General features: G+C 39.6%; 1 protein-coding gene across 2 annotated transcripts in view; it reads right to left on the reverse strand.

Moving 5' to 3' along the window:
• Ctnna2 (catenin (cadherin-associated protein), alpha 2) overlaps window positions 1–12,069 on the reverse strand; it is a 1,070,661-nt gene that overhangs the window by 727,082 nt on the left and 331,510 nt on the right. For both annotated transcript variants that reach the window (XM_005385453.2, XM_005385454.2), the window contains exon 4: window positions 7,305–7,471. In XM_005385453.2, coding sequence (XP_005385510.1) covers window positions 7,305–7,471 — 167 coding nt within the window. The remainder of the gene's footprint in view (window positions 1–7,304; window positions 7,472–12,069) is intronic.

Genomic DNA, 12,069 nt, shown 5'->3' on the forward strand with positions numbered 1-12,069 from the left:
AGCTTTGGAAGTATGGCCATTTTCACGATGTTGGTTCTTCCTATCCACGAACAAGGAATATTTTTAGTGTCATTCTTCTTAAAGGGACATGTCAACATAGAACAATAACAGTGCATAGTAGATTTCTGAAATGATTATGTTAGTGCATACATAACAACAGCCAGTGGCACTAAGTGCTGATCATGTACAAGACATTATTCTAAACAGTATGCATAAAATGCATTTAGTTCCCTAAAAGAACTCTTTAAAATTTCCAATTTTTGTAGAGACTGAGATCCCAGCAGAGGACTGAGCTAACCTGCCAGTGGTCTCACAGCAAGAAAGTGCAGGAGCCTGGGGTGTGCCCAGGCAACTCGTTCCACAGCCCCTAGTTTTCACTGCTGGACTATGTGGCATCAGTTTGCTTGATAGGTGGTTGTCGATCTGGAGTTTGTGTTTGGATGGCAGTGAGTTTTCATTTATGGAAACCATGAAGAACTTAGCTCCCTCTGGTCAATCTCCAAGTTCACTACTTCCTTAATATCTCTAAATCCTAGCTTGTTATCACAATACATACTGCCACAGTTTTTCATAGCTCAGTTTCTCATTCTTAATTTTAGAAGTCTCATAATTTAGGTTCAAATCACTATAGTTCCTTCTTCACACTGCCACCAAAATTATTTGTCTAAAGCATAAGTCTGATTCCAAAGATTAGTATTACTCAGTGGCTTTCCATAATTTACATATAGAGTGCAAACTAGTCATCTTATTTTTATGGCCCGTATAGGTTGGATTCTCTCCATCCAATTTTGTTATTGCCTTTCCCAACTGTATGTTCTATACTTCAATGAAATAAATTACTCCTGTTATTTCACACACTCCAAGATGTGTGTGAAATAACACACATCATGTCTTTGTCCTTTACTTTGTTTGTGAAGCTATTTGTTGTTGAAATCTGCTGTCTAATCTGAATCTGTTCCCCTTTTTATAGAAATAAACACTCATTTTTGTTTCAGAAAACCACAGCTTCCTTGTGTAGGTGGTCTAATCCAAATTTGCCCTTTCTACCTGCTCTGTAACCATGAGGTTATGCCCTTAAATAGTGCTCTTTTCCCAGTTTGCCCAGTGCTAAACTTCGTAAGTAAAGAGTGCTGGACACACACTGCAGGAGGAAAGGGTTGTTTCCTGGCAGGCCCCAGTAGCAGGTACAGCTTCTCTGCGAGCTGGTGGTCTGGTCAGAGGTTTTCATGTGTAGGACCCCCTTGTGCAATTCTGCCCCAGGATGCCTTCAGTAATACCCATTTCTGTGAGCAGTCTTCATCAACACACTTAGAGATGTTTCCAGGAACTTCCACTGGATTGTGTAATATCTCAGTGACTTTGATATCATCAAGTGGCCCAGGGCCATGCCTTCCCAGAACATCTGGCTCTCATGCCTGGTGGGATGGAGTTCTCTCCAGAGTGCTCCATCTCAGCTTTAGGGGTAGCAGCTGGTCCTCTAATCTGCCGTGCCTATATTCCCTCTGGTACTCTTTGCTTTTTATTAGCCAATTCCTAGTTACCCCATTCTTCTATTAGAGTTGATAATTTTTAAAGCTGAAAATAATTATTTAAGTTCCATGTTCATATTACTATGTGGTTTCACTTATTATTAGACAAAACTATACATCCCCCTTCTTTTTTGATGGGGCCAACTGTTTCTAATTTTCCTTAATTATCCTGTAATTATTTTTAGGATTAGATGTGTAGCTCTGCCTGTTGAATGGGGCCCAGCACTGGGTTCAGGAAAAGCAAACCTTATTAAGTTCAAAGAGACCCAGTCTCAATGCTTTCTCTACCACAGCTATACCACACTTCCTCATATTATCCTTCACTGTCTAATAATAAATTTTGGTGTAGTTGGTCCAATTTCCAGCTTTGGGTGAAGGATGAGGATGAGGCCAAAGTTAAGACATCAGCATGTCCCATTTCCCCACTAAAGGATTAACTCAGGGATATATGCACAAGATGCAGAGGCCAATCAAGGCTGACAATCATGTGGAGCTTTTACTTGAGCTGTGAAGGAAGGGAATCTTCTCTTTCATGCTATCTTTAGCAGAGGAAGATATCATCTTGACAAGAAGCTGTCTCTGAAACCGTAAGAATCTACAGGGACCAGAGAACTCAGGAAAAGGAGATAGAAACCTGCTCTGTTTTACATTTTTTGCCTGAAAATATTACCTCTGGAGTCTTAGTTGGGGGAGCCAATACCTGAGTCAATATATTACTTTTATAAAAAAAAAAAACAGTTGAGTTAGGTTTTCTGTTTTTCACAACAGAAGGCATTTTAATTATACTGGGCTTCTGAATGAGACATTATGCACACTTTCTAACATGCACTACATGCTTCCTTAATGTCTCATCTATGAACATAGCAGGTTTTGAAGGCAGGAGACAAGTCATCTTTGAAATTATCTATCTTACTTTGCTTTGCACAGAATAGGTTTCCAATGAGTATTTATGAAAAATACTGAATAAGTCTGTTATATACAAAGCTGAATTAAACTAATAGCATGATACCTCGGACAGAAAAGATGTGCTAAGAAACAGCCATATTTCTATATTTATAAGTGGGAACAAGAGTATTTTATACCCTTGTTCTTATGCTCAGGCATAAGAGCCATGCTAGAGCTTCAAGACTACTTGGCAGGCTATTGTAATATAACAAATTACTGAGGCTAACCAACACTACTTGATGTTTAAGTCACAAAAAGAGCAGGTAAGGTTAGTGGAACCCCTTGTTATCAATTCCTCCAAGCTATGAAGCATCAATACCAATGTGGCCCTGGTAGCCAAAAGGTTCATCTTCCCCAAGAAACTGAGGGATTAATGTTTTCTATTTTTGGTTCTATTTTCTACAGAAAAATTCTCAGATAATTAAGAACATCACCATTATCTATTCTGTTTTTGTTTCATTTGAACTACTAGTTTCTCTTACTTCACTAAGCAAAAAGTTTTGTGGCTTTATCTATTTATTTCTACTTTGTAAGACAGAGTCTCTTTTGTGTATTCCTGGTACTCTGAGGAACATTTTAACCATTCTTTTTAGATTATGACATACAGTATACTAACTAGTGACATTCTCTAAGTATTTTATTATGGAATGTTTTTATTTTTTCATAGAAGAGTGCTTTTTTCTATTTTCTTTAATAATACCTACTTGTAATGCATTACATTTTTAAAAAATTAAAAAAAATATTATTCCAGAATCTACTCTTAAGATAAAGTTCATCATCTCCTCTGTCCTATACATGTCTTGATGAGTGTATGGATAATGTTATCACTTGTGCTAATAATTAACAATGTAACCTGATTACATTAATTCAGAGCCTAGGAAAGATAAATAACCCTCTTCATGAGCGCTGCTTCAAATGCAGGATTCCTTCAAAACTGTAAAGCGTAACACACTGACAATGTCAACTGATTGCATGTGTACCAGGTGTCTGGCTAGGGCATCATTCACCAGCAACTTCAACAATAAAAGTGATTATAATTCACTGTTTTTAATAGTGTCTGATGTAGCAATGATTACTTCAGCTTTGATCATGAACATCAAATCTCTATGTGGGTGATAACATGGCTTTCAAATTATATGTCACCCACTATTTCATCTCTACTCATCTGAATTCAAACAGTAGCAGCAAAAACTTTATATAGTCATGTGAATATTTAACATATTGAAAAATAACTGAACATTCAAGCACATAAAGTCTTTGCTTGACAGAACAAAGATACAATACAGACAACCAAAATATCTGTCTATTCTATACAAACTTCTCCATAAGCACACAAATTTAAGTTTGCAAACAAAATTGTAAGAGGGTAGACTTCAAAGGCCTGTACACTGCCAAACCATGTAATTCTGCCAGGACCCTAATATTCCGCTCCTCATGGAGGCTGAATGACATCTGTTCATGACCGCTCTGGTTATCAGTGATTATATACTGGGGCAAAGGACAAAGGAGGAAGATGGATGTTTCAGAAAATAAACTGAAACATCTTTCACTGACTTTGTGATTTACCGATGGAAAAATCATGAATATAAGTATCTGATAAGAAAGTAATTCTTCTGTGTGCCTGTAAGTTAATCAATATCTGGAAGGAACACCAATACAATTTTGGCATATGCCATGAATGATAAAAAGTAAAATATTATGCATAATGCTTGAAGATACAATAGCTATGCAACAGCTAACATTTCAGAAGCTCTAGGACTCATTAAAGGGTATTTAACCACAGCCAACAACGAGGAGTCACGAGACTTACTAGAAAGCACCTGTCCTTCTTATTTCCTCTTCTATGTTCTATCACCCACATGGGAAGAAAGCCATTATTTCCAAAACCTCTAAAATGATAGTTTCCAACTTTCATCAAAACACATAATTTGACATGTTTTTCATCATAATTTTAAAAATAAAGAAATAGATCCTTGCAAAGCTTTAGAAAGTGCTTCTTTAGGACTAATAAGCCCAATAGTAAGCACAACTGTGTGCTGTGTGCACTTATAATGACTTTGTCAACACAATGTCTCCTTTAGAGGTCAGAGTGACACCTGCGTGAGATGAAAGCCAGCCTAACGCGCATGTAAAGTGTGACCTGGACCACAACCCGCCCGATTCAGCCACAGCACCAACACCTGCAGTTCCTCACTTGCTCCACAAGATAGCAATATTCCACCACTGCTGTTCACCACACTGGCCGCAGTCTAAGTAGGACAAATGTGTTATTTAGTCTACAATCATTTTAAATTTTACTACTGACAGTCTGACAGGACTACTTAATATTACTGGGTTGACCTTTACATGATTTTGTGCTAAATCCTCTTTTTTTTTAAACTTCTCTTAATCTGCTGCGTAGAGAAGAGAATGCAATTGACTCTAGATTACAACAGGCTGCAGTGATATTATCAGCAGTCAGCCCTGGTGAGAACAGGTGGGCAGAGAAGCAGTAGTTCAGGCAGCAAAAGGAGTCCTGTGCGATATCAGATACCGCAGGCCCTGATGGAATGAACATTTTGCTGGTGCAGACAGTCCAGGCAGAATATTTAGCCTGTGGTTTCTCCCCTAGTCCTGACTAGGATCTTCTCTTCCACAACACGCCAACAATGACATGTAGGGTTCAGCATTCATTTCCCTAGGTTCAGCCCTATTCTCCTTCACTTGGGTAAAGAAAAAATGTCCTTTTGGGGAAGAATTTTCTTCAAATGTTGCCTGTGAACAGTGAGTGGGCTGTGAGGTAAAGTTAACACCTTTTCTCTACCACAATAGAGAATGAGTTATTTTGTAGCCTAAAATATGCATACAGCAGGGGTGAGCTGGAACAATGACAACCAGTGCCGTCACCTGTAGGTGGCGCCGAGGATCTTAGAATAAACAGAGCCGCCATTTACCAAACATTTGCTCTGGGCCAGAATCTGAGGTAGGTGCTTCCTAGGGATTTCCCCTACTCAAACCTCCTCACTGCCTGACGGTTGCACTACAGTTAGTGCCAGTATAACAGATGAGGTATCTGCGAAGTAAGGCGTTATGTCATATATGTGAGCACAGGTGGCAAGTGGGCATCAAACCAAGATTAAACGCAGTTGGTCTGACTCCAAGAGTCCAACATTCAATCTCAATAATATGTTGCTTCTCTCTGTGTTGTAAAGTAGGTGATTTGTTTCCTTAAATTGCTCACCTTATCTAGTTTGAAAGAACTTTCCTTGGCCTATTCTCTAAGAAGAATCTAAGAAAGAAAACACAAAGTGGGTTCTTCCCTGTGTGCCTTGGCTCCTCAGGAATGTGTGTAGAAACCATGAGGAGCGAGCTTATACCTTGCTTCATGGTTTACAACAATGGAATGCAGGATGGGCATCTTAGAATTTCAGAGTCTTTAAAATACTGTGGAATGTATGTGCAACTTGTAACTCTGGGCTTTTGATTGGTGCCAGCTCAGATAAAGACTTTGCCTAAGGTTTCGTGACAGACAACACTTGGATTGAAGAAATTTCTTGATCCTTCCTCCTACGGAACAAATTTAAGAAAGGCAATATGTGAGCAGGGTTTTATTATTCCTTTCCTATCTTATCTGCCCCTTCGTTGTGACCTGCTGTATTTCACTGACAAAGAAAATAAAGCCTTATTGGTCTGCCAATAGTGAACATGGTAAGCTAGTAATTCCAAGGGCTGTGAAGAAAGCCAGCAATTGGTAGGCTCCCAAAAAGTAAAACCTGTGGTTCACATCTCATCATCTAAAGACCCTGAGACAAATCCAGGGCTGGTGCCAGTTGTCAGGAACTACATCTACTGAGGACATGAAATAGGGAGTTGCTTGGAAGGGCAACTGCATTATATCATATTTGTTTGTTATGACTCAATTCCATTCAGCAACTAGGAAAACAGAGAAAGACTCAGCTCTGAAGGATTGGGGAGGTTTGCCTGGTCACTTTTCCCATAAAGTCTGTGACCAAGGAGGACTACACTTTCACTAGGACGTAAATAATAAAAGCAACCAAGACTAGCAAGATATTTGGAATGGAGTTTCTTAGGTACGCAGGGCACATATGTGCCCAGAGACCCAATCCAGGTATATTAGATGGTAACCTTTGTACAAGACTGACATTAGGCATGGGAGGGCAGGTGGGGCACCTTTTCACTGTCAGACTCAAACAGACTCAAAATCCATGAAGAACAAAGTGGAAGCAGGTAAGAAGACAATGTATTCAGCACATATATCTCTAGCAGAGTTTAGGATATGTCGTCAAGAATGCCCCTGTTATGGTTGATACGTTGTATCAACTTGAGGAGTCTAGAGGCTTGGCTAAGTGACTCAGTAATTCTACATCCTGGGGTGAAAAGGACATGTCCTTACTACTCTGGGATGTTGTTCATTGTGTCAATTTGTGAAGTTTAGAAGGTTAACTATGTTATTCAGCATGGAGCCAGGGTGCTTACTTTGTATTCACCCTGAGCCTGTGCAGGAGGAGGGCACAGAGATTATGTGAGTGCTACACGTCCCCTGGGTGGGGGGAGCCTGCTCACAGTATAAGGGAGGAAATGAGGCTTGTTCCCCCTTTTTTTGCTCTTGTTGTTTTTGCTGTCTTGTGCTGCCTTGAAGTGCTGCCCCTGTGCCCTGCCACCCTGCCTTGGAACCAGCTGATTATAGACTGAAACCTCCACAAACTTTGAGCTAAATAAACCTTTCCTTCCTTAATTTTGGGCATCCGGTATTTTGTCTCAGCAATGAGAGAAAAGTAAGCAAGACAGCCACCCATATAAAGAAAGTTTTGGTAAATTCTACATACGTACAATTTTCAGGTGAGATAAAAGTCTCATGACATCTGCCATGTCCGCCAGGATGAGTAAACGTGTTACAGCTGATAGCAGTGCCCTCGCTGCTCGCACCATGGTGCCGCGTTTCACTGACGAGCATGGGTCATCTGCAAACTCGGAGGAGGCAATCCGCATGGTCTCACCTGGAAGGCAAACATGAAGAGGCGCATGAGTAGACAGGAGACTTAGGGTATGGCAGTCTTAACCATCCATGTCTGGGCAATTCCTGATCTTACTGCAAAACTCTGATGACCAGGTGGCACTTCTGCCACCTCCAAATCAAGTGTATCAGTGCACATGGGTATGGATGGGAGCCGTGTACAAAAGCAATGCCTTCATTTCACATTGAATTATAAAATCATGCTTTCACACCTCTAAGGAAAATACCTAATTCAATTCTTTGTAGCAGCTGAGATGAGCTTGCCTTGAACTTTACAGTCCTCTCTCCTCATTTCCCTGAGACCCAGTGGCAATTACTAAGCAACTATTTAAGACTGCTAAAGTAAAGGGCAAAGTTAACTACTCTGTAGAGGACTGAAACTTAACACAATGGCCTCTGTAAGACTGCACTGATCACTGAGCTACACAGACAAGAACAGAGTATACAGAAATCCAACAACCAGTCTCCTAACCCCATTCTGGAACCCAATTACCCAATGTTGACAACATCTGGAGAGAAATGAACCCATTCAGCAAGTGTCAGTTTCTGTAGCATGCTTTGGAAGTTGAAAGATGGCTAGGAGTACCTAGTCTCCAGGCAGTTTCATGAAAACAACAACAACAAAGCAAGTTTGTAAACACAGCACCTGAATACAGTGGCTAAGTATTAGATTTATAAGTAAAAATGTAGGCAATGGAAAAGAGGAAGTGATTTACTTATTCAGTGTACAACTAGTAGGAGCAAGCTGTTGGCTTTCATTGTCCATGAAAGACAGAAGGCTTCAGAGGAACATAAAAGTAGGAAGGAGATCCTAGGTGGGGTGAGCACTCAGCAGGTCCTGAATCCTGCAGAGCCAGCCATGCATCTGCAATGGCATCTCTGCAAAAGCGTGCGCGAGGAAGGGAGGGGGAAGAAATGGTGGAGCCTGGGACACCGTGTAAGATAGTTGGGCTGCAGGGAGTGACATTAATAGAGTTATATTTTTGGAATATTATTTTAGCTGGCTTACATAAAATAAACTGAAGGGGATATGACTAGGACAGAAAAATTGGTTCACAGGGCAAATGGAGTGAGTTATAGTCTAGGATAGCAGTGATGAGGCCATAGATCAGAAAAACAGAAACATGATACAGGAGGGCAAAGGTTATTAATGAGGTCTTGGTGACATAAGGACTGGATTTAGGGACTGATTAGATGTGAAGACGAAAGCGAAGATGGAGCTGGTGATGAATAAGGACAATAACAGAAGCACTGAGGGACCCAGGACTGGGAAACAAAGGGAGATCAGAAACTAGAATGAAAGTGATAGTGTGTTGGTGGATGGATCTGCACCCAGTGCTGGGAGGATGAGAAAGAGGCAAACATGGAGCTTCATGCAGTTTCATACAGTTTCCCAGGGGTGTAAAAGCTTCAATAAAGTAGAAGGCTAATATGATGGATTATTTAATTTAGAGCAAAACAATTTATTTAATACCTTTACTAGATGTGCTTATACTTCACTTATTAGGCAAAACCTAGCTTATTTAAATAAAGTAAATAACAGCACTGGAAATTTGCATCCTTTAATTTAGCCTAAGACACACGGAAAAGAAAAAAAGTCTCACTTTTTTATAGGCTTATCAAAATAAAATGTAATTCTGTTAGTATTATAGTTGTTTAAACTTGCACAGGGATACTTTTTATACTTGATAACTGTAGCATTTAAGAAAATATATTGTACTGTTGGATTTTTAAAAGAGGCTATTATCTGTAATAACCACATTATATTGCTGACCAACTTAGATTTTATGCACAGGCGCAAACAAATAGCTTGATATATAACAACAGTTTTGGAGATACTTAAAATTCATTCTGGGACTGGCACAATGGTGAGTTTTCAAGATGTATGGCCCTGAAGATCTAAATATATTCTAAGGTAGAGGCTGCAGTTAGGAGATACATATTCACTGCAAGCACTGGACCCTTGTACAGGCATACATAAATCTCCTCCTCTCACCCCTCCCCCCAAAACTACACTCATCGGTAAATACCTGAGAGCTGTCTTATTTCCTCTCTTTTCAGTGGAGTTGGAATGACTATGTACTGTGACAAATCCAATGAGACATGGAGGGAATCATCACAGGTAAGGCCAGACACATTTTTACAGAGTATTCATAGGTAATTCAGCTGTTACTGGAATAGATCCACTTATTCAAAGGAAAGGGGATATTTACGGTGCACATGTTTCACCCCCAAATCTACAGGTTGTATGGGTAAAACCCATTGCTTGGGTAAGGGTTGAGATCTCAGGTAGGGTTACTCCTAGTACGTAGGCCCTAGGAGGAAGTCCAGCGTCATCTCCCAGTGCAGAGGCTCAAGGGTTACTTGGTGAGCTGATCAAAGTGACTTCCCAGTTCAGATGTTTATACTAATGCTCGGTGTAAAGGCAGGTCAGCCAGCTGCAGACGGTCTGGTCACCAATGCTACTGCACAGACAGTGGATTACAGGCTGTCATTATAGAGCTCTTAGGTACAGCCAGTCAACCTGGGGCCCAACACAGGCACTCCTGGAAGTAAGTAGTCCAGCAAGGGGAGAAAGGAGGTGCTCAGTGTGGAAAGCATGAGTTCACAAACAGAAAATGCAAGATAAATTCTGAGATCATTCTAAGACAAATAGGAGGTCATTTTATTCCATTTAAATTAAAGCAGAAATCTCATTTTAAGCAGATATAAATGATCCAACATAGTGAAAGATTTCAGAGAGAGGCAATCTGAACGCAGCTATACCTTTACGGTGTTGTATATCCTCTCCTTTTAGGGTTACGGCATTAAAATGAAAGTCTATATAACAAAATAAGAAGCAAACTTACCAGGATAAAAATAGCTATTTCCCCAGGGAACTATTTTTTTTTTTAAATACAACCACTTAGCTGAGAAGCAGTACGAATGTGTGGGAGAGGGCATGAGTAGCAAAGAATAACAGGACCTGCCTATTACTTGTGCATGTGTGCTAATGCTCCACCTCATTTGCTCCATATGGACCTAACTCAAGCAGTGTTGCTATGGTGAAGTCTTTGATCTCCTCAAGCCACCACCACCTGCTGGAAAGAAGAAAAATTAACTTCATCAAGTAAGTGACTAAAGAGAAAGCTAATTAATATGTATGCAGTTCCTCCCTGATTATGTGCGCATTGTGCTAAAAGTGTTACACATTTTAACTTGCGGATTTAAAAAGGAATAAACGTTAAAGTCATAAAGAGCTGTGTTGAGTCTGAGTCTACTCCAAGTATTACTAAACACGTGTATTTGATGCTTATTTGACTTTTGTGGTTCAGTCCCCTAAACTGTAAAATGAGAGTAAAAATAATGATAACTGCCTCACAGACTGCTACTAGCTGTAAAATTATGACTAAGGAGTTCAAAACACGCCGTATATGGCTGTATCTCTAACAGTGCTTAATCACTATTATCATTAATACCACTACTAACACTGTCACCTCCATTTTCCATATCAGAGTCGTTGGTGAACTGCTGGTACCAACTTAGAAATGTATGCTTGAGTAATTCCACTCTTGGTATTTCTCAGTAGCAAGAAAGATATCTACCCAATAAAATATTGATTGTTTCAGGCTGAATATACAAAAAAAAAATGCTGCTTTGTTTTAAATTGGAGGTTGTTTTGTTTCTGAGGCTACCCAGAAGGCACTAGAATGTAAACACAATAGTGCATAAGCTTCCGTTAATATGAACTGAGATATGGGATGAAGCAGACTGGTGATAATACACAGAGGACAGAGTTGCCACCAGTAAACACGGTTCTAGGAGCAGAGACATATCATGTAGGACCCAAAACATGAACCAGAATGGCATGGACACGGAGAGGGTCAAACTTGGAATGCATGACAACTAAATTAATAGAAAAGGTGAGCCACAAAGAAAAAGTACAGTGCAAATCTAGGTAAAGTATTGAAAACTCAGAATTGCTAACAGGCCTCAGTGCTGAGGAGGATTTAATGTGCTTTTCCTTTGAAGTCTTTCAGCAGTGACCCATACAGGACATGTCCCCTGGAATCAAATAATGGATGAAAATGAGAGAAAAAGCAAGTTCAGAGCAAATGCAGTGAAACAACCAGAATAAGAGTGCATACAGCAAACAAAATCAAGTAGAGAAATTAAATGAAATTTTCATATCTTGTATAGTAATATATATATATAGAAAGTCAATTTTCATTATAAAATAAATATTCGCTCCTTATGAGAATTGAAAAATATGAACAATTAAAGAAAGCCAAAAGAGCATTTCCCATTCTAATAATCAAGGACAATCACAGAGCCGTACACTGATGAACTACTCTATTTTCAGGAGAGTTCTCTAATGCCTATATTTTAACCTGTAGTTTTCTTCCATAGTATCTACAATAGCATATCCTTCTTAGTCTACATATATAAAGACTAATTTGCCAAATTACATCTTTCTCTTTTGGAGAGCCAGTAGATGAAGAACTAGAACAGAATTTCAAAATAATAATAGTGGCAAACTTGTGAATCACTCTGATTGTTCTGTAAAGGTCATAAGGCAATGCATTACTTGAAAACCAGTTG

This window comes from Chinchilla lanigera, unplaced genomic scaffold, assembly GCF_000276665.1.
Source record: "Chinchilla lanigera isolate Chin_1 unplaced genomic scaffold, ChiLan1.0 scaffold00023, whole genome shotgun sequence".
NCBI classification, from domain to species: domain Eukaryota; kingdom Metazoa; phylum Chordata; class Mammalia; order Rodentia; family Chinchillidae; genus Chinchilla; species Chinchilla lanigera.